Source organism: Podarcis bocagei, assembly GCF_964188305.1.
Source record: "Podarcis bocagei genome assembly, chromosome: 15".
Taxonomy (NCBI): Eukaryota; Metazoa; Chordata; class Lepidosauria; order Squamata; family Lacertidae; genus Podarcis; species Podarcis bocagei.
In genome coordinates, this window is record NC_138141.1 from 45,181,467 (window position 1) to 45,204,205 (window position 22,739).

At 52.8% G+C, this 22,739-nt stretch overlaps 1 protein-coding gene across 17 annotated transcripts in view; it reads left to right on the plus strand.

Moving 5' to 3' along the window:
• MYO18A (myosin XVIIIA) overlaps positions 1 to 22,739 on the plus strand; it is a 145,316-nt gene that overhangs the window by 117,061 nt on the left and 5,516 nt on the right. For 12 of the 17 annotated variants that reach the window (XM_081171924.1, XM_081171939.1, XM_081171934.1 and 9 more), the window contains 11 exons: positions 1,716 to 1,820; positions 1,935 to 2,081; positions 3,160 to 3,273; positions 3,864 to 3,980; positions 4,526 to 4,609; positions 4,731 to 4,868; positions 7,804 to 7,989; positions 10,009 to 10,148; positions 12,015 to 12,059; positions 17,007 to 17,129; positions 19,410 to 20,758. In XM_081171924.1, the coding sequence (XP_081028050.1) occupies positions 1,716 to 1,820; positions 1,935 to 2,081; positions 3,160 to 3,273; positions 3,864 to 3,980; positions 4,526 to 4,609; positions 4,731 to 4,868; positions 7,804 to 7,989; positions 10,009 to 10,148; positions 12,015 to 12,059; positions 17,007 to 17,129; positions 19,410 to 20,757 (2,547 nt within the window). In that variant the 3' untranslated portion in view covers position 20,758. The remainder of the gene's footprint in view (positions 1 to 1,715; positions 1,821 to 1,934; positions 2,082 to 3,159; positions 3,274 to 3,863; positions 3,981 to 4,525; positions 4,610 to 4,730; positions 4,869 to 7,803; positions 7,990 to 10,008; positions 10,149 to 12,014; positions 12,060 to 17,006; positions 17,130 to 19,409; positions 20,759 to 22,739) is intronic. The other 5 variants (XM_081171935.1, XM_081171936.1, XM_081171927.1 and 2 more) reach the window with 3 other exon arrangements.

Here is a 22,739-nt window from a genome sequence, read left to right on the forward strand (position 1 = left end):
ACTTCAAGAGGCCTGCTGTTGCATACCGCCCACAGTGTTTTTATATGATCCATTTCTTTCTTTTTCACTATGGTATAATATGTTTATGCTTTTAAATGTCAGTGGCTCGGAGAGTAACAAGTGACTAATAAACATAATAAATAATAATAAAAGTACTAGGAGGCTGCTGAATAAGCTGAAGCAAAATTTGAATCTGGGCCAGGCTGTGGAGCTGGTTTTCCGTGCCACGGTTCTCTCCTGGAACACGCAAAGTATGAATAGTTTGCAGAGAGTGCCTTGGACCACATGCAGAGTGCATTTATTTCACCCCTGAGACATCTGGGAGGAGAGGTCCATGCTTTGAGAGATTGCAACCCAAGCAGGCTGGGGTCTCCTACTTCCTTCGCTCTCCCCCTCCCCCTACTTTTTAGATATAAAGTTCTAATGATGGCCGAGAAGGGCTCAGGCCTCTGTGCTGTTTTGATTGATAGTTTTGTGCCCTTCCAGTCGTCCTGCCTTTGGTCTCTCTGTCCAGCCAAACCCTTCCTGGCCCTGACCAGTGTGATCAGTCACTCTTCCCCCACAGCGTGATTTCCTCTCTGCCTACGCTGATCCCATTAGCCGAGTGACACAGCCCTGGCCGGCACGAACCTGCAATTATCTAAATGAACATTTTCCTGAGCTTGCTCCTCTTGAGAGCCTGCTGCAGGCAAGCAGCTCTTAGTCATGGCCCTGTGTGCAGCTGGGGGAATCATTTGGCCTCCTCTCCAGGGGGTGGTCTGCTTCCCACATGGCTGGGGCCTAGGGTCACTAAAGGGCCCTCCCCCTTGGCTGTGAGGAGGTCTCCCCTCTTAATGCTGCCCACTGTCTTTCCATCCATCCATTTGTTGTTGTTTAGTCGTTTAGTTGTGTCCGCCTCTTTGTGACCCCATGGACCAGAGCACGCCAGGCACTCCTGTCTTCCACTGCCTCCCGCAGTTTGGTCAAACTCATGCTGGTAGCTTCAAGAACACTGTCCCACCATTTCGTCCTCTGTCGTCCCCTTCTCCTTGTGCCCTCCATCTTTCCCAACATCAGGGTCTTTTCCAGGGAGTCTTCTCTTCTCATGAGGTGGCCAAAGTCTTGAAGCCTCAGCTTCACGATCTGTCCTTCCAGTGAGCACTCGAGGCTGATTTCCTTCAGAATGGAGAGGTTTGATCTTCTTGCAGTCCATGGGACTCTCAAGAGTCTCTTCCAGCATCATAATTCAAAAACATCAATACTTTGGTGATCAGCCTTCTTTATGGTCCAGCTCTCACTTCCATACATCACTACTGGGAAAATCCATTCATGCACCAAGGTATTACAAATTCTGAAATGTTTTGAACTTTTGTGTTCATGTGACATTCTGTTCCCTGTTTGGAGGCTGTATGTACACCTCTGAAAACCAGGTGCTGAGGACATGGAAGCAGGGCTTGCTTCCACCTTGCTGTGCTTTTTTAAGCTTCCAAGAGGAATACACCTGTGCTATAAAGTGCCATGATACCACTTTAAACCATCATGGCTTCCCCCAAAGAATTCTGGGAGCTGTAGTTTGTTAAGGAAGACTGGACGTCATTAGGAAGGCCCCCTATTCCTCCCTTGGAGAGCTACACAGAGCTGGAAATGACCCCCAGGCTGCCAGCAGTAGCAGCCTCCCCAGATCCACCAAGGAAGACCCCCTCAGGACCCCTCTGCTTGTTTTGTGTACCCCACAGCTGAAGCAGATGGAGATGCAGCTGGAGGAGGAGTACGAGGAGAAGCAGAAGGTGCTGCGGGAGAAGAGGGACCTGGAAGGGAAACTGTCGGCCGTCAGCGACCAGGTACGGACGATGGCGGGAGCAGGGGAAGAGAGGGTGGGCGAGGGCTGCTGTAGCAGAACCACCTCTCGCCCTTTCCCCTTCACACCTCTCCTCTTCCTCCCTGCAACCCTCCAGGTCAGCCAGCGGGACTTTGAGACGGAGAAGCGGCTGCGCAAGGATCTGAAGCGTACCAAAGCCCTCCTGTCTGACACTCAGGTCATGCTTGACCACCTGAAGAACAATGCCCCCAGCAAGCGGGAGATTGCGCAGCTGAAGAACCAGGTGCTGGAAGAGGGGGCTAGGAATGGGGGTGGCGTGGGGGGAGGAGGTAGAGAAATGAATAGAACTCTTTCGGGAGGGTAGACAATAGACTCAGGAGACAATGCTGAGCTGGATGGGCCCAAGAGTCCTGTGCAACTGTTGGCCCTGCAGAGGTTTTCATCATTCTCCACTCAGACCGGCTCTTATTTATTATTTAATTCATAACATTTATATACTGCTTTAGGAAAAAACTAGATGCGGTTCACAAAAACAGATAAAATAATTAAAATAGTTATCACCAAAAAAACAATCGGCTTGAAACAACAGTATAATTGACTAAAACGAAATAAAACTCCTGAACATCTGGCCAAAGGCCATGCTTGGTTTTTGCAGGGTCCCTGCGAGGAAGGCTTTTGGTTTTTAGTGCCTGGCAAGACCTCAAAACACCGCCACCTCAAGAGGCAAAACCAGGCCTGGACACCCCAGGGGAATAATATTACTGTTTTATTATTAAGTGTGTTGATATCCTTTTCTCCTAAGTTGGGATTCAAGGCAGCTTACAACATTTAGAAGCCTCAGTTATAAAATACAAAGTAATAGAAACAAGCTAGTTAAAAACAATAATTAGGATACATCAGGAAATGCTTAGGGCCAGCAGTCAAAATACACTTTGCCCTGATGGGAGCCCAGTGACCAGCCTCACCTGCTCCTTAGTTTTCAAAGACCTGCCTAAAAAGGAAGGTCTTAGCCTGCCAGCAGAAGGTTAGCAAGGAGGGAGCCAGTCTGAACTCTCTTGGGAGGGAATTCCACAATAGGGGAGCAGCCACAGGAAAGGCTCCTTGTCTCTTGTGTCACCACCAGCCATGTCTCTCTTGTTCGTGGGACCGAGAGAAGGTTTTCCCCTGAGGTTCATAGCAGCCAGGCAGGCTCCTAGGGGAAGATACGCTCTTTCAGGTAGCCTGGGCCCAATCCGTACAGCAGAGAGATTGTGGTGTCAGTGAGGGGGCTTTGCTGGAAGGCTGACAGGCGAGGTTTGGGAGTGAGTGGCTGTCATCCTAATTGTCGCTACCCCCTTGGGACATGGGGGCTCTTGCTGCAGTTGGAGGAGTCAGAGTTCACGTGCGCGGCTGCTGTCAAGGCTCGCAAGTCCATGGAGGTGGAGATTGAGGACCTGCACCTGCAGATAGATGACCTATCCAAGGCCAAGGGAGCGGTAAGCACCCCGAACCATCATCTCCTCCCACTAATTTAAGTAACCCTTCGTGCTATGAGGTCTGGCACATCAGTGGTCTCTGATCATTGACGCCTTTATTTCTTCATATAATGTTCCCTATTCTACCCACCCAACTAGGATGCTCAGAAGTACAAAAACTGCCTGGAAGTTTGTGTGTGGTTTCTTGGGGATGGCATGGGCACTAGCCAATTGATGCCAAGCACAGCTGGGTTCCCCATCCACCTTGCAGACAAAGTTTTCCGAGCTTGGCCCCTGGGGGGGCGAAGCTGCCTTTTAGATTGAACTGAGCAAGGGCACTTCCAACCCGACTTCATTGTTCTCAGGATGTTACCATCTGCCTTCAGTGTCATCTCCTCCAAAGCTGGTCTGCAAGAGACCATGCTGCCGCCTCCCCAGCAAATGAGGGCAGAGAGAGGTGTGTGCACCTGCTATCACTTGCCAGCCTTTGAATTAAGAGAGTTCCCAGCTCTGGTTTGCAGGATTCTTCTAGCAGGGGATGAAACCTTAGGAGTCCTTAGCCACCAGCTCACCCTTCACTCCTGAACTTCTCCTCTCCCCCCCCCCCCCAGCTGGAAGAGCAGCTGAGCCGTTTGCAGCGGGAGAAGAACGAGGTGCAGAGCCGCCTGGAAGAGGATCAGGAGGACATGAACGAGCTCATGAAGAAGCACAAGGCGGCTGTCGCTCAGGTGAGCCCCTCCCCCACCACTACCCCAATTTTTCAGATGCTTTCACTGCATCCTCTCTGCCCACCCCACCCTGAAACCCCCTCCCCTAACCGTCACCTCAGAGAGATTCATAGGAGTTTGATTGTAACTCCTGCAAACAGCAGCTGTGGTTGCTAAACGTTACAGGAACAAATTATAGGTGGTCAGTATAGGAACAACTGTTTAGAAATTGGCGACCGAGTTTTGATTTCCCTCTTCCCACCCTGCCCCTTTTACCTTGCATATTGTGGTTTTTTGTTTTTGTTTTAAGATTGTAAGCCTGAGGGTAGGGACTGTCCTGTTTCGATTGTATTGTCTGTATTATTTGTCTAGCCAAAGGCATTGCAAAATGCACAAAACAGAATAAAATATATTATTACACAGCTAAAATAATTGCTAGCTAGAGATGATAAGTTACATTCTTCAGGGGATTTGGCAGGAGTCTCTTAACAGGGAGGTGTTGGTGGTGGGAATCTCTGGGACTCAGCTTTGCCAGCGCTGGCTTCTAAATCCTCTCTTCTCTCCAGGCCTCCCGGGACCTGGCCCAGATCAATGACCTTCAGTCGCAGCTGGAGGAAGCCCACAAAGAGAAGCAGGAGCTGCAGGAGAAGGTAGGCACTGGGGGGGGGGGGGAGTCAGCTGCCCCTCTTGCTCTTCACCCCACACAGGGCTGTGCTTCCCTTTTCACCATCCACCACCATGAGTGACGGCCCCTTCCTTCTTCATTTCCAGCTACAAGGCCTCCAGAGCCAGCTGGAGTTTGTCGAGCAGTCCATGGTAGACAAGTCCCTGGTCAGCAGGCAGGAGGCCAAGATCCGTGAGCTGGAGACGCGGCTGGAGTTCGAGAGGACGCAAGTGAAGCGCCTTGAGGTGAGGAATCTGGAGCCGGGGAGAGGGTTTTCTGGAGCCGGCAGAGCATCCTTAGCAGCAGGGTTTGCTTAGTGCGGTGAAGTTTGTCATAGGTGAGCGGGTCCTGGGCTAGCAGACCCCAGGAAGCGAAATATCTCCCCAGGGCAGCTCAGACCTGGCTCCAAGAGGTTTGCTTCTTGCTGGGCTCTCATTCCCTCAGATGGCGCTGGGGCAAAGCTGAGTGCTCTCTCTTGGAGTCAGATTATCTGGGATAGAGTCTTGTGTTCTGAGCTGCCTCTGGAAGTGGGAAGAAGCGCTTAAAAGTCCATGCAGAACTTTAAAATCACATCAGACAGATTCCAAGGGAGTCTTTAGAGAGTCTCCAGTCACCGTGGTCCTTTCTGGATGCCTTGCTCAATTCCCCTTCCTTCCACCTCTCCCCCCACCCCCAATCCGGAGCTGTGCTCATTCCTCAGGTTAGGATGTGGTGCCTTGCGCTATGTTGTTTGGGCTAAAGTACAAAACCACCAAGAACAAGACATGCATCTCCTGCAACTACTTGTGGAGAGGGGGATGCACCCAGCGTGCAAATTGCCACGTCTCCCCTTTTTAAAATGCAAGAAAGCAGAGCCCTGCTCTTTTCCCCAGCCGAGTATTTTAAAAGGAAAGCATTGATTTCTACAGGCACAGAACTCTCCACAGCTGCCGTGGTGTGTACATGTGTGTACCTCCTTCTGGTTCCCGTGTGAGAAGTGCCTGCCCCCTAACTCACGCCTCTTCCTCCTCGGTCTTTGATGAGTGAAAAACTTGTTCCCCCTCACCCTATTGGCTTAGTTGCTGTGATGTCACAGCATGTGCACAAGCATTCTAATGCCTTGAGGTGGGAGGGAGCCGTTTTCAGGGAAGCAGATTGGCTGGGGTGGGTGGGAGCCTGCACGAGACAAAAGGGCAGCAGAGAGAATGGTGGGAGGTGCAAAATTCAAAGCATCTGTGGGCTGCAAGAGCCAGGGAGAGCAGAGAGAGAGATGTGTTTGGTCTATGAATTACAAATAACCAGTCTCCTGCTGTCCTCTTCCCCCATAGCCCTGGCCTCAGCTGGCAAGTAAATCTCCTGCTCCTGCCCCCTACGTCCTTGGCCCTACAAATGCCACCTTGGGGAGGCTGGTCTCTGTCTCTCTGCTTCTGCTTGCACCTGTTAAGTGCCCTGCTTGATATTCTACCGTCGCAGCTCCTTTTCCCGCCGAGGGAGCTGAGAAGCTTTAGAGTTCCCTCTTAATATTTCTGTACCGTTATTCGCTTCCCCCTTCTCTTCCTCCCCTCTCTACACCCCCCCAGCCCCATAAATATGCAGGGGACGGCACTCGGCTGCCTTGAAAGGATGGAATCTATTTTTCTCCCTACATTACATGCTGTAATTACTTCACACAAAGTTAAATCTATTTTTCCAATTCACCAAAGCCCCCCTGATTATTCTACCCACGCCTGGGGAAAAAAGTTTCTCTCTCCTTCTCTCTCTCTCTCTCTGGCGCAACTCCTCAGCCGCCCCCCTGCTCTTTCCTCCGCTCTCTCCCTCCCCCTCGAGCCAGTTCTCCCTCCCACCCCCCCTCATGTAAATTCATAGTGCCGGGTTCGTTTGTTCCATTAGTGCTCGGCGGGGAGCGATTGGGCAACGCTTATTCCTGAGCTCCGGCCCCGGTAATTGCCGCTGTCTGCTGCCATTATGTGCAGCAGATGAATATTGATGCACCAGCCCTTGCACGTCGCTGCTGTCTCATCTTCACCTGCCATGGAGCGGGGAGACGGTGGGGGTACCTTCACCCCTTCTCAAGGGTGGAGAGGTCAGGGAGGTGCCTCGTTTCGACTTGTTTTCGTGCTATCCTGATACCAGTCTACAGTGAACCATGAGAACATAAGGAGAATCAGGCCAAAGGGGTCCCATCTAGTCCGGCTTTCTCTTCTCCTCTCAGTGGCAACGCAGGTGTCTGTTGTGGGAAACCTGCAAGCAGAGCATAGGCAGAAGAGCTTTCTTCCCTCCAGTCGCTTCCAGCCACTGGTATTCAGGAGCAAAGCTTAGCCGTTGTGGCTAGTAGCCACCAGTAGCTCTCTCTTCCACGAATCTGTCCATTTCCCAGGCCATCCAAGCTGGTGGCCATCACCGCCTCCTGTGGGAGCAGCTTCCATGGTTCAACCATGCCCTGTGTGAAGGACTATATCCTACCTCCACAGCCTCTGAATACCTGTGGATCACAGGTAGAGTGCTCTTGCTCGTGGGCTCCTCCCTGGAGCATCTGGTTGGCCAAGAGGCTGGAGTAGATTGGCCCCCCATTGGCCTGATCCAGCAGGACTCTTGTAAAGGGTCTTATCTCTATGAATGGGCCTAAAATTGGTTACTGGTCACGCTAGTTATTTGCTTCCTCCTCTGTTGGGGGCATTAATGCCTCTGAATACCAGTTTCTGGGAATCGCAGGTAGAGTGTTCATGGGCTTCCCATTGGGGCATCTGGCTGGCCACTGTGAGTTCTGGACTATGAGGACCCCCCCATTGGCCTGATCCAACAGGTCTGTTCTGATAAAGGATTAGACAAATCCACAGAGGGGAATAAGGTTATCACTGGCTGCTGGCCAGCAGGGCTGTGTTCTGCCTCCACCGTCATCAGGTGGCATTAATGCCTCTGGATACCAGTTTCTGGGGAGAGCGCTGCTGCTGTGCTCAGGTCTGCCTTGTGGGCTTCCCATTGCGGGCAACTGGCTGGCCACTGGGAGAACAGGATGCCGGACTAGACGTTCCCTCTTTGGCCTGATCCAGCTGCAGCCATGCTCTTCTTCTCCACCTGGGAACCCAAAGAGCTGCTGTCAGTCAGCATAGACAACACTGGGCTGAATGTCCCCAGTAGCCCAAGCTGGTATAAAGGACCACTATCTAAACCCCTCTGTCTCCCCTTGCCCGCCCTCCCCAGAGCTTGGCCACCCGCCTGAAGGAGAACATGGAGAAGCTGACGGAGGAGCGTGACCAGCGCACGGCGGCTGAGAACAGGGAGAAGGAGCAGAACAAGCGGTTGCAGCGCCAGCTGCGGGACACCAAGGAGGAGATGGCTGAGCTGGCAAAGAAGGAGGCAGAGGCCAGCCGCAAGAAGCATGAACTGGTATGGAGGGGAAAGCGTGTGTGTGGCTTTTGGGGGACGTCCGCCTTGCCCATTTCATTGCTGGAACAGAGTTACAGAGTAGTAGGGGTGGAAGGTACCCTAGGGGGACATCTAATCCAACCCTCTGCAATGCAGGAATCTCAGCTGAAGATTCCTGGCAGGTGACCACCTGAGTTCTCCTTAAAACCATCCCATGAAGGAGAATCAGCTACCTTCCAAGGGAGTTTGTTTCACTAGGGAACGGTTTTCACCATCAGAAAGTCCTTCCTAATGTTAAGTCAGAATCTCCTTTCTCATCATTTGAATCCGTTGGTTTGGGTCCTTCTCTCTGGAGCAGCAGAAAACAAGCTTGCTCCATTTTCCATGCGACGGACCTTTAGATATTTGAAGATGGCTACCCTATCACCTGTCAGTCTTCTCCAGGCTAAACAGAGTTTGGATTTGATATCTTGCCTTTCACTCCCCTTCAGGAGTCTCAAAGCGGCTAACAATCTCCTTTCCCTTCCTCCCCCACAACAAACACTCTGTGAGGTGAGTGAGGCTGAGAGACTTCAAAGAAGTGTGACTGGCCCAAGGTCACCCAGCAGCTGCAGGTGGAGGAGCGGAGACGCGAACCCGGTTCCCCAGATTACGAGACTACCGCTCTTAACCACTACACCACACTGGCTCAGACCCACCTCCCACAACCATTCCCCATAAGGCTTGCCTTCCAGACACTTCATCACCTTGGTCACCCTCCTCCGCACACCTTCCAGCTTGTCAATATCCTCCTTAACCAGAAGTGGACCCTCGGCTGCTCTACACCTGGTGCAGCCCCACCCCTTCATTAAACCACTCCTGGCTTCTCAAGGCTCACCATGAACCCTCTTCCTGTTCCACCCAGTCTCTCAAAGGCAGGTTTTCCACCACCCTCCCTCCCTCCCTTTCCCTCCCTTTCCTTCCCTCCCTGCTCTGTGTATTTTTATTCCAGCTAGCACCCCCAGCAAAGCCCACCAATCAGAGCCAAATGCAAAGTGGTTGTGGGGGAGGTGGGGCAGAGCCAGGTGCAAACTGGAGGGTCTGGGATGGAGCCGAGCCCTTCCACCGTCCCCCCAACTGGGCGAAGCCGTCTACGCAAGTGCAAATTTATGTCCAAGTTAATTGCAGGGTTAAGAATTTCCAGCAGTGTTTTGAGAACCAGAAATGAACTCGCAGGCGCTCCATCTGAAAGAGAAGCCCCTCCTGGTTCCTCCACCTCCTTCCAGCCTTTCCTAGCTTTCTTCATTTTGGCAGGCTAATTTAGGAGTGGGAAGGAAAAACACACCGTTGTTGTTAAATGGTTGGGAGTCAGAAATCCTTGATATAAAAAGGACCTCCTTCACTCAGCTCGTAGTTAAACTGTGGAACTCCCTCCCTCAGGAGGCAGTGATGGCCACCAACTTGATGAATGGCTTCCAAAGGGGATTGGACACATTCATGGAGGAGGAGAGGGCTATCGATGGCTCCTAGCCTTGATGTCTCTGCCCTGCCTCCACAGTTGGAGGCAGCAATGCTTCTGAATACCAGTTGCTGGAAACAGCAGGAGGGGAGAGTTGCCCTTGCCTTTGAATCTGCTTGCAGGGTTCCCCTAGGCATCTGGCTGGCCACTGTGAGAACAGGAGGCTGGACTAGATGGGCCAAGGGCTTGAGCCAACAGGCTGTTCTTACGTTCTTGCAGAACTATTGCAGAGATCTAACAGTTTCTTCCTCCACCTCCTTCTTGGGTGCACACCTGGTTAGGGCAAGACCCTTGGCTTCACCATTGCTCTATGCAAACTGACAGAGCCCCACCCTGCTGGGACACCCCTGCAGGAACACTTGCTAGTGATGGGCAAGAGGTTTGCCTCCCCCCACTACTACTTGTACAGACCAGCAGAGAGCTGGGTTGCCAGCAGCAGCAGCAGGGGCCACTTGCATGTGTGGGGGAGAACGGCACAGCGGGATCTGCAAGGTCCCTGTTACCCTCCCAGAGTCATTCTCTCCTCTCTCCTCCTTTTCCAGGAGATGGATCTGGAGAGCTTAGAAGCTGCGAACCAGAGCTTGCAGTCAGACCTGAAGCTGGCCTTCAAGCGCATCGGTGACCTGCAGGCCGCCATCGAGGACGAGATGGAGAGTGACGACAACGAGGAACTCATCAACAGGTAGGCGATGGGTGGGGACCCGGAGCAACCAAATGAGCTGTCCTTCTAGGCATCGCTGCGTAGCCCTCGCCTGGCATAAGAGCATTAAGCAAAATCCTCTTGTCGGGGTGGGGAACCTGCAGGCGTCGTGCATCTCCTGCCGTTCCAGGTCATTGGCTGTGCTGGCTGCTGGCAGCTGAAGTCCAGCCCCAGTTGGGGGGCACCATGTTCTCCACCATGGGCCCAAGGCAAGAGGTGGCCAGGCAGTTGTTCATGATATGAACAAGCGGGGCGTGATGGCTGTGGACAGCCAGAGGTAGATTGCCCTTGGACACAGAGGCTCCGTGGAGCTATTATCACTAATGGTTGTGGAATAAGCTCACCTTCCGAACACCTTTTAAGCCACCTGGGCTTAGCAAGTCACTTTGGCTTGTAAGTCACTTTGGGTTGCCCTGGGCAAGGTAAAGCGAGTAACAAAATCAGATGATGATGATTAAATCCTCAACAGATTTTGATACTTAATGTAATTACACGCTAAAAAAATAGTTGTTATTGGGAAACATAAAATACAACAGTGGGTAATTATTATACCGTATTTTTCGCCCCATAAGACGCACCGGCCCATAAGACGCACCTAGTTTTTTTGGGGGGGGGAATAAAGGATTTTTTTTTATTCCCCCGCCCCCAGGTGCGCTGCGCTAATCCCGAAGCTTGGGGCGTGCGGAGCTCAGCACGCCCCAAGCTTCTGGGTGCCGGCAAGCAGTCCGCTAGCCCTGGGAGAGCCGCGCGGCTCTCCCAGGGCTAGCGGACCGCTGCGCTAATCCCGAAGCTTGGGGCGTGCGGAGCTCAGCGCGCCCCAAGCTTCTGGGTGCAGGCAAGCTCTCCGCTAGCCCTGGGAGAGCTGGGTCTCCCACAGCTAGCGGATAGCTTCCTGAAGCCTGGAGAGCGAGAGGGGTCGGTGCGTACCGACCCCCCTCGCTCTCCAGGCTTCAGCGAAAGCCTGCATTCGCCCCATAAGACGCACACACATTTCCCCTCCATTTTTGGAGGGGAAAAAGTGCGTCTTATAGGGCGAAAAATACGGTAACTTGTGTAACCTTTTTTAAGGAAAAAAGAAAAGAAGCATAGGGTTGTATCCAACTAAGCTGTACTCAGAGTAGACCCCTTGAAATTAATGGGCCCAAGTTAGCCTTGCCCATTAATTTCACTGGGTCTACACTGAGTTGGCTGCAACACATATCATGTTATTGAGCCAATATAAATGATTTTCCGTGGGCCTGCTCTTCAGGAGGGCTGGCATTGGCTACATCTGGGTATTTTCAGCGCCCTTGCAGTTCCCATCAAAAACCGTTGCAGAGAGCAGTTGAAAGAGATTGGCATGTTTAGCCTGCAGAAGAGGGGAGTGAGAGGAGGTGTGGTGGCCATCTTCAAATATCTGAGGGTCTGCCACATGGAAGATGGAGCAAGATTGTTTTCTGCTGCTCCCGAGGGGAGGACCCAAACCAATGGGTTCAAATGACAAGAAAAGAGATTCCGACTAAACACCAGGAAGAACATTTTGATGGTAAGAGCTGTTTTACAGTGGAATGGTCTACCTCAAAAGGGGATGGACTCTCCTTCATTGGAGGCTTTCAAACAGAGGTTGCGTGTCAGGAAGTCTTTAGATTCCTGCTTTGCGGGAGGTTGGCTTGGACGTCCCTCAGGTCCCTTCCAACTCTACGATTCTACGAGCGAGTCCCCCTGTCACACTCTTCTCTCCCCAGCTACGCTTCTCGTTTCTGGTTGCCCATCTTCCCTTCTCCCTCGTTCTTGTCCCGCCTTCCTGTGGTGTTTATTTTGCCTGTTTTCTCCCCCTCCCATTCCCCCCTCCCTCCCCCCGTTCTCCAGTTTGCAGGACATGGTGACAAAGTTCCAGAAGCGCAGGAATAAGCTGTGAGGATGAGTTTCTCTCCCTTGCTTTCTAGTAACCCCTTGTTACTCCTAACCTCAAGCATGCCATGGAGGGGAGGTGGGGGGCCACAGGGCCTCCCCCACCCCCACAATGTAGTTGCATGCCCCCCTTCCTCGCGTGCGCATTGGCCTGGTATGCTCTAACTCTGTGTTTGCTGTGTCCCAGATGGGAAACTAATTGTAGGAAGGGAGGGGAGGGATTTGTGTGTGAAGAAGGGGTTGCTGGGTCGAGCCTTGCTTGGTTTCTGATCCTGGAGGGGGAGAGTATTGTCTGTCTCTCTCTCTCTCTCTCTCTCTCTCTCTCTCTCTCTATATATATATATATATATCCTGCCTTCTTCCCAGAGCCAGGCTAAATCCCTCTCCCCAGAGATAAAGTAAGATTCTAGTCCTCAGGGCCGATCCAGCTAATAGGCAGCATGACGCCACTGCCTCAGGCAGCAGAAGCTCCCGAGTCGATCACCCAGAGAAGCAATGCTCCCATCGGTACTGATCTGGGGTGAGATCGTGGCCATTTGGGGCAAGATCTTGCCTGAAATCCCGCAAGTGCTTGTGGAACACGCAAGGCGGCGGAACAGGACACACTGCTTCTGACAGCCCTCGTTTTGAAAAAAAGGTTGATTTAAACAGGAGCAAAGGAAGCTGTCATAATTTTGCATAGTCAGATCCATCTAGCTCAGTATTGTCTACACTGACTGGCAGCAGCCCTCCAGGGTTTCACGCAGCACGTCTTTCTCCCAGCCCCACGTGGAGATGCCAGTGGGGATTGCACGAGGGACCTTCACCACGCAAAGCAGATGGTCTGTACCGCAGAGGCACAGTCCTCCTCCAATTCTCTCCTTCAGTTCTCCCTCCCAGTTCTTTGGTTGGCTCACCTGTCGTTATGGTGAATTCTGGTGATGCTCCCAGTGGGCACACCTGTCCAAGTGGCCCCCCTGTGGGCAGTGGGTGCCTTGAGGATCCAGCCCACCAGCTCTACTGGCATCACACACACGTTTTTGAGCAAACACTTCAAAATTGTTGTGTGTGGGCACTGCAGAATCTTTGCAGGCAGACCGATGGCATAGAAGGGTATTGGCTGTGACCCCCCCCCCACGTTGGGTGGTTCCACCGGGTGTGAGGCTACATAGTGGGTGAGATAGTCCTGAGAGGACCTCAGGTGAGCCTGCTGGTCTAAGATCCTGTTCTCACAGTGGCCAGCCAGGTGCCCCCATGGCAAACAGGATCCAAGCCCGAGAGCCCTCTCCCCTCCTGGGCTTTCCAGCAGCTGGTCTTCAGAAGCCTTGCTGCCTCCAACTGTGGAGGTATGAGATTGTTGCTGGCACTGTAGGGAGGTGCAGCCTTGTGGAGAATCGTGTGCTAAATGGGTGGGTGGGCTTCTTCAGCCTTCTTTTTGAATGATTGCTTTACTGCCTCGCTCTAGGTGCTTGGAAGGGGGAGGCAGAGACGTCCACCAGGAAAATGCTTTTGAGCATCCAGAGTTTTTGATACCTGGAATAACTCTGCTCATCATAGGACACAGAGCAGACAAAAATTCCAACAACCTGGACAAAATTCTGCGTGCCGCCCCGTGACTTCTCTCTGAGCCCAGGATCCTGGCTCTCCTGCTGCGATGGCTGTGATGGCAGAGCCTCTTTCCTCCCCGAGCCGAAGATGGGCTTGGCTGTGGCTGTGGCAGGATCTATATGGGCTAATGATAAATGTAATCTTGTGTAACAGTGATAGAGGGCCGCTAGAGCCTTGTTGTCACACACAATTAATGTCCCCCACAGTTCAGTCTGCGTTTGTTCGTTCCCCGGTGATTTGGATCCCAGTTAACTAATGGAACGCCAGCCTGGACATAAATTGCCTTTGACGGGAGGTTTAATTCCAACAATTTAAAATCTCAGCTGCCCCCCTGAGTTTGTTTACGGGGCTCCTTAGATTTCTTTGCGGTTTGTTTCTTTCTCCCGAGCAAACAAAACAAACCCAAAAAACACCCTGTCTCCTGGCATTTATTCCCAGAGAGGGAGATGTTGGGTTAATCAAGGGGACCTCGTTGCTTTGAATTTAACAAGGGAGATTTGGATTCAGGAGAGATGTTTGCCCGTTGCCATGCTCTTCCCTCGACAGAGGAAATGAAGAATAGCGTTCATTTTTAAGTTCACATTAGATATCCATTAGGAGGGGGAGATGTAGAGGCTGTTCCTGCAAAGTTTCCTGGGGGGGGGGTTAGTGGGAGGGGCAGGGGTGTTCCCCCACGGTCGTTCCACTTAGCTCCCTGAAAAACCAGGCAAAGAGTTATTGAGCCCAGCGAGGTGGGAATGAGAAATAACACCCCGATCTGCTCGTAAACGCACTTGTTATTGCCGTAATCCTAATGAAAGCGGTAAACAGCCCCTGTATTAGAGGAGAGATTTATACGGGGACGGCCCTAAATGTGTAGGAATAGTTCCTGTGTCCCCCCCCCCTGTAAAAAAAACCCCACGCACAACTGTGCTTTTCCGTGCTCGAGGCAATCAATACACTTACGGACGCTGCCTATAAATTTAGAGACTTTAAGCCGGATGGGGGCTGCGTTTATGTGCCCATATAAATCAGGCCTCGCTACCCTGTGGCGGGGTGTGTGTGGTGTTTCGGCTCGCTTGCGGCCATAAATCTTTGCCCAGCCGAGTAGCTGCTGTTTGGGGCCCGCTAAACTCCCAGTTTACCAGGGGACAGCGGAGTGTAGCTCTTCCCCGCCATTGCCTTAATCTGATGCTCTGGCAGAGGAGGAGGTGGAGGGCTGTAAGAAAGGAAGCTTTGCTCCCCTTTCCTGTCCCCAGCAGCTCTGCAATATCCCCCTTTCCTCCCTCTCCTTAAAATCTGCCTGCTGTCTCTACCATTTATTATCTTTTCAGGCCCGTAATTCAACTGGCAATGGGCTGGGGTGGGGGGAGGAGATGGATGCCAGGAGTCTGGGCTGGGGTGGATGGAGAGGAAAGGTGTTCTGAGGTTTTCCCTCCCCCTTTCTTTTAATGAGCTGAACTCATCGTATTGGCAGAGGAACGAGCCTTTGACTCTTTTCGTTAGCCAGCTCTTGGGGGATTTGAAGGTTTAATGGGCCTGCCCTCTCGGATGTACCTCGCCTTGAGGGGTCTCTCTCTTTCTCACCGTTTTGTAGATTCTTCCCTTTCGTCCCCTCTACAACATCCTCAATTTTCCCTGCTCAGTCCTGTTCTGAGCCTCCCCTGTGGGAAATATCTCTATGATATGAACGAGCAAGGGGTGGGGGTTGGAGGTGGCTTATTTCTACTGGCTTATCTGATATGGCTCCTTTTCCTCCAAAGACATGGGAGTTTGGTGCAAACATGGCTAATTTTTCTGCTGGGAATCTCTGGCCCTGTAGGGATCCTACGGTGTGTGTGTGTGTGTGTGTGTGTGTGTGTGTGTTCTTCTTGAGAATGCAAACAGAAATTTCTTAGCCTCCTCAACAAACTACAGTCTCCAGGAATGGAGAAGGGAGAAGCCAAATAGAATACACCCTTTTAACTTCATTGTGGTTGGAGGCTGCAGTGGGGTGAGAGAGGCCTTGTGGAAGAAGTGGGTTTTGTGGGGGGTGGATTTGACTGCGGTGGGGGGGGGGGAGAAAGGGGTACTGCTGTCAGGTAGCCTGAGGTCATCCAGGGTTGGTTGGCTGGTTGGTTTATTTTACTGCATTTATATCCCATGTTTTCCTCCGAAGAGCTCGTGACGGTGTGCATAGTTCTCTCCCCACTCATATACGCCCCACAACAACCCTGTGAGGTAGGTTAGGCTGAGAGAGGCAGTGACTGGCCCAAGGTCACACCAGTCAGCTTCAGATCCTAAGCACTAAGCCAGTAGCCAGTAGGAAGAGCTGTGCTTGCTGCTTTCCTGAGCACCATCGTGGGTCTCCTAGGCGCACTGCTCTAAGCAGATCCTCAAAGGCAGGAGCATATTGTGAGAATCGGGAATGACATCGTGGCGTACAAAAATAACTTGAAGCTGACGGTTGAAGACCCTTGAAGGCAGCTCGGCAGTTACCCACGGAGAGGCTCAAGAGGCTGTCGGCTATCTCCTTCTCCGCAGGGTAGGGTGACGGATCTCAGCATAGCACAGACTTCTCCGTCTCCATCTCTCTCCAGCTCTCCAGGCCAGTGGGCATGTGACGTTTTTCTTTAAATTACATTTCAGGGATGGAGAATGGTGCAGGCACACAAACCTCACCAGCCCTCTCTCCCATGCCCCTGACATTTGGCCAGGTTGGGCGCTTTCCAGGTGCAGCTTCGTTTAAGCTGCTGGAGACGGCAGTTTTTCCTCCCCCAGAGAGTCAAAGGTGCATCAGAAGGAGGATTTGGACTCTGAAACATCTGGAGGGGCGCCAGGGTGGGAAAGACTATCCTGCACACTCCTCCTGCCCTCACCTCTGGCCAAGAAGGCCCTGTAGGCTTTTGAGTTGTTTTGAAAACCTTCTTGACCCGAGGGCTGAAAGTTGTGTGCGTGCAGACCACAGGAGGCGAAGCCTGCATCCAGCCACATCCAGCTCCCCTCAGCATAAGAGAGCCTGGCTGCTGGATCAGGCCAAAGGGGGCCCCTCTAGTCCAGCACCTGGTTCTCACAGAGGCCTACCAGGTGCCTCTTTGCAGCAATTTCCCCCACTTACGATTTCCTGCACTTACTCTTTCAGCAGTGGAGTTAACCTTTCTCTCTGGCCTTGGCCAAGGTCAGGAGGGTGTTCCAAGGGTTTTTAAACCCCAGTCCCCTTCATCAGCATGTGGCACCCTGCTCTCATCCAGGTGAGGTTTGGGGGCAGGTCCCTCCTCCTCGACTTCCAATTAACTCTTTCTTGGCTGGCCCTCCTAAGTACCTTTGTTGTGCATGTCGAATACGATCCTGGCGCCTGCCCTGGGAAGGACAGTTCTGATGCAGCCCTTTTCCCTCCTGTTCCAGCGAGGGCGACTCGGACGTCGATTCTGAGCTCGAGGACCGTGTGGATGGTGTCAAGTCATGGCTGTCCAAGAACAAGGGGTCTTCCAAGACGGTCTCTGAGGACGGCAGCCTGAAGAGCAGCAGGTTAGCATTATGGGGCCTGGGAGGACTCCCCTCCCCTCCCCAGCCTCCATTCCTCCTCCTCCTCCTCCTTTTACCCACCTCCTCACCACTGGAATCGAGTTGGTGCAATGCATCCTGTTCCCAGCATCCACTTTCTGTCTGCATATGGGGCCTTCTTCTGGGAAAGGATTCTTGCAAGTGGGTTCCCAGGAAGAGAATCTCTGTCTCTGTCCAGAGACTCCAGGCAGTGAGTGAGGAGATGGGATCCCAAACTGCAGTTAGCTGTGGCTGATGGAATGGATCCCCTTCATCTTCCTCTGGGCCACTTCTGGGCCCCCTGTAACTTGGCCAGACAGCTCCTGAATCTTCACACACACACATATTATCCTTGCAGGCATTCTCAAGCCCCACTTTCCTTGGGGGTGGGTGTCCGTCATCCCAAGGGGTTCAGTGCCTTCCTTCCTCTGCACCCACCTTTCTTGGGGAGAATGTCAAGTAGGCCAGGAAGGGGTGCCTGGGGGGCGTAAGAACATAGGAAGAGCCCTGCTGGTTCAAGCCACCCAGCCTTCTGTTCTCACAGGGACCCCACCAGATGCCCCAATGGGAAACCCACAAACAAGATTTGAGCATACATACATGCATAATTTTATTTGTATGCCACCTTTCCACAGTTCAAACCACACTCACGGCAGCTTACAACATGGGGAAGAACACATGACTGCAACACACCAAAAGTAGCGAAAACAAAATGAAACATTAAAAAATACATAACCATATGGAACAAAATCTGCATAAATCACAAGGAGATCTAAAGTAAAGTTTTTTAAAAAACAAACTCAACAGCAACCCAAGAGTCCATTCAGCAGCCTCAGCTTTTGTAGCTGGAGTCAGTCGGGGGCCTCCCAAGCCAGATGGGAAAAGGCCTTCAGGAGAGAAGGGTCATCCAGGACTCTCAACACAAGAGCACTCTCCCCTCCTGTGGTGTTCAGAAGTAGTGCTGCCTCTGGCTGCCGAGGGCAGAGCACAGCTGTAGTGACTAGGGCCGGGGCAGAGGGGTCTCTGCAGCCTTGGCCACGAGCCTGTCCCCCTTCCCTCTGCAAGTTCCTGAACCCTCAATAGCACAAACTGAAGGCGCACGCTCCATTCCACACGCTCAGGCCACTGGAAGGGGGTCAGTGGCTGCCTGTTGGCTACTGAAGAGGGTGTCTTGCTGGAGCGGCCCAGCCAGCCAGTTGCCACCTCTCTCCCTCTCCCTCCCTTTCCCCTCCCCTCGCTCAGAGTCTTTGGAAGTGACCAGGAACCAGACGGGCTATTTATAGGACACCTGTTCCCATGGCAACCAGCCGCACTGAGCCGCGGCAGCCTGATGCTGATGGCGCGGGCTGAGCCGAGGGTGCCTGCCTGCCTGCCTGCCTGCCTGCGGGTGTTACAAGGGCCTTTTGTGTTCCTCCGAAGTGGCAGGGGAGACGATGATCCCTCCCTGGGGTGGAGTGGGGGTTGAGAAGCCCCTCCCTGACCCCCCCATATCCTGCAGCTGAGCAGGTGCAGAAAGGGTGGCAGGAGCAGTGCTAGTGGACCTTGCCCACCCCAATCCCAGCGCACTCCTCAAGCGAGCACCTGCTAGCGGGGATCGGGTTGGGTGTTTGTGTCAAAGCCATTTCTCACTTTGGGGATTCAGCCCCCCTGCTACCCCCCCCACCAACACATACCCCTCCCCTTCCCCTTCCTTCCTTCCCCCAAAGCCACCCACACGTGCCATGTGCCAAGCAGAGGAAGATCTGAGGCACACTCTTAATTGGTTTAATTTATTCTTCGGCATGGATGTAAAACATTTTGTTATGGAAGATAATGCCCCCTTTTTGCCAATGCTGGGAATCAATTGTTACGTGCCGCCAGCGTTTTTCAGGTAGTTGACAACAAAATTAATTGAAATCAATAGCGGCTTTTTTCCGGGGGGGGGGGGGGAAGCAATGGTGTAGAACAATGCCTTAATTTGCATGATGCTTCCTGTGAAGTTAATTCTTTCGCAGACACAGTGTTGGGCTGTTTTCTTTCTGGATCTTCTTTCTCTCCCTTTCCCCCTCCCACATGCTCACTCAACCTCTCCCACTCTTCTTCTTCTTCTTCTTCTTCTTCTTCTTCTTCTTCTTCTTCTTCTTCTTCTTCTTCTTCTCTCTCTCTCTCTCTCACACACACACACACACACTCTCACGCTCATTCTCCCACATGCACCCCAACCCTTGAATTTACTGTCTCTCTCTTTCTGTGCTCTCCCTTGCTCCCTTCCACCTGCCCCGTCAGAACCGCCCTGAACTCAGTTGCTAAAGAGGGCAAGGAGGCTGACGAGAGGCCCGCCTCCGTCATGAGCTCCCTAAGCTACAGGAAGCGGGGCAACCTTAAGGACTCCATCGGTGGCAAAGGGGACGAGGAAACCCTCTTCTCCACCCTGAGCGAGCGCCCGGCCTCTCCCACCCGCTCCTTCCGCAAGGCCAAGCGCAACTCGGGGGCCAGCGGCCTGGACGACAGCAGCTCTGTCGCCTCGTGGAAGAAGCCCACCAGAGTGGTGGACGACCTGGACGAGAGGGGCTCGGTCCTCTCCCAGCCCTTCTCCGAAGCCAGCGGCCAGCTCTGCCACAAGGGATTGGAGAAACGCTGGTCCATCTCGGCTGCGGAGTTCGACAAGACCTCAGTTCTGTCCGCTCCCATGAGTCACGGCGGGGCCTCCTGGGGTGGCCTGGATTCCCGGGAGCAGGATGCCAGGTCGTCCCTCAGCTTCGCTCTCTCCAGCCCAGGCAGCTTGCGGCGGAGCACCTCCCGCCTGGACGACCTCAGCCCTTCCTACAGCCGCCCGGGCTCCCGCCTCTCCATGGGCCACTCCCAGCTGGACGACGCAGCCAGCATTGCCCCCAGCGACTCCTTCTCCCTCTACAGCCAGCACTCCCTTTCCCGCAGCCTCTCTGTGCCCCCGCGGCCCCGCAGCTCCGCCGCGGATGAGCTCCAGGCAGAGGATCCTGACATCCGGCCTGTCAGCCACCGCAGCTACCTGGACCCGGACCTGGAGGCAGCCATCAACGAAGTGCTGAGCTACAAGCCCGTCAAGTTCAAGCGTTCCAGCCTGGATCCTGACTCGGATGGCGACGACGACAGGAAGAGCGTGCGGAGCACCAAGAGTGCCGTCCTGGCCGAGCACTCGGCCGAGCCCCCGGCCAGCAGCCTGCGCAGGTCAGCCTCGGCCTTGGATTTCTCCAGGCCTCACGGCACAAAGGGCAAGAGCCGGAGGAGGAGCTCCAGCGAGTCCTCTTCCTCCTCCTCGTCGTCCTCTTCCCCGGAGCGGCAGCGGAAGAGCTCCAAGAAGCGCTCCAAGAAGTCCAAGAAGAAGTCCAAGAAGAAGAAGAAGCAGCGCTCGCGCTCGGCGTCCTCAGAATCCTCTTCCAGCGGCTCGTCGGGCTCCACCGTCTCTTATCGCAGCAACTCCAGTGTCAAGAAGGGCCCCAAGCGGGCAGGCCCGGGCTCTGAAGGGGAGGACGTTTCCAGGGAGGGCCCTGAGGCCGGGAAGTCCAACAAGCAGCTCAAGAAGGAGGAGAAGCAGCGCAAGAAGGAGGTGGACAGCCTGATGATGAAGTACCTGTATCGCCCGGAGAGCGACTAAGGCAGGTGGCATGGAGGCAGTTGTGTGCCAGGTGTGAGCACGGCGTTCCTGACTAACCTCTAACAAGGGGGAGGGGTGGGAGGCCCTCCAGGCTGGATTTGAGCCTTATCCTGGATCAGCGGCAGCTCAGCTTACCCAACCGGAAGGATGTCCATGTTCTTCTTCTTCCCTGCATGCTGGCAGCGGATGGACGGCATGGGTCGACTTAGCCTCAGAGTGTGCATGCGTTTGGTGTGTCTTCCCAGTCACTAACCTCATCCTCCAGGACTCGCCTTCCTTTTCAGGCTGGATCCTGACTCCTGTGCGCTGGGTTCTCCCTGCTCAGTCAAGGGGGCGGCACCTAACCGGCGTGGCACAGGGTAGTAGTGGGACATTTGTTTATTTCATTTCATGTTTTGCATTGATTCCTATAAAACATCTCCAGGAGTTCAACAATAACAGCACCAGAAATTATATACATATTAAATCAGCTGGGTTTTATCCAGTACGGTGCTAAGGAACTCATCCTGTCTGCGCAAGGATTCATAGGGTCATCTAGTGGAAACCCCTACAAAGAAGGAATCCATGCTTGTGCAGCAGAACTCACCACTACCTCTCTTCTTCCTGAGCATGCTCTAAATTTGTTCTAGGTTTCTCCTCAACCCTCTGGAGCAGATTTGGAAAGGGGTGTGAGGAAGAGAGGGGGGTAGTTTCCATTGCACCAGCCGAAATCCTTAAAGCTAACATAGCGAGCCCAATGAAAACAATTTCACAAATTTTATTTAAGGCATTTGTATGACGCTTATTCGCTTGCGTTTCTCAGCGGCGTACGTAAAAAAAGCCAAACTGGATAAATTGAAACTGTGAAATAGAAATCTACGATAAAACCTAGCGCTATCTTGAAAAGCTTGCCAGAACGAGGAAGCCTCAGCCGTGCGCCTGAAGTTCTGCAGGGAGGGTTGCCTGTCTAATCTGTCTGAGTTGAGAGAGGGCTTCCACAGGCTTGAACGCACTGATGGTAAAAGCGATTAGAACAATTTCATATATAAAAACAATTTCAAGTCCAATACAGATAACGGGCTGGGAAGAAGACGACGAAGAAGAAGAAGAAGAAGAAGAAGAAGAAGAAGAAGAAGTAGAAGTAGTAGTATATCTCCATTTATTGAGAAAAGGAGGTCTTCAGATGACGTGGCCTGCCTGATGTTGAAGCCGAGCTCCTCTCTTTGTGGTTGGAGCAGGGCTGCCTGCCATCAATGGTGGCCTGGCTGGCTGTTCCTGCCATGCAGAGGTTCTTGGCATCATTGGTTGGCGTTATTATTATTATTATTATTCCCTGCCTTTTTCCTTGACAGGCCTCAAGGCGGCTTACAGATAAAAACAAGAATTACTAAAAACATGGGAAAATCTATCATTAAAAAACAATTAAACGTTGATAGAATTAAAACTATATACATACATAACATATACATACAGATGCACCTCTGCGGGGAGGCAGTTCCACAGCTTTGGGGCTGCCACAGAGAAGGCCCTCTCCCCCAGGGCCACCACACCCCCGAGCCGCTGAGGGTGGAGGAACTACCAATCTCAGCACCTGAGAAAGTTTGTAGGGAAGGAGGCGATCTTTCAGCTATTTGGGTGCATGTGTATCTAAATCAGAATCCCACTTGGCCCGGTCAAAGATCAAGCCTCCATCCAATAAATGCAGCCCTTTTCTGGGCAGACCCAATTCCAGGTTGAAATCCAACCTGAGTTTTGGGTGTGCGTGTTTCTCCTGTCTGAATGGACTATTCATGGTCAGGTGAGCAAGCCCTCCTGATTGCCACCAGGGCAGATCTGCGGAACCAAACAAAACCCTGCCAGCCCTAGGCCACCGCTTGCCCCAGCACTTTCCCCACCCACCCAAACCCAAGGTGCCCTTCACGCCTGCAGTGTGTGCCACCATGTCCAGGTGCCAGGCTCTGTCCAGCTCTGGAAGGCCATCATTGTGCAGGCCTGACCTGGAG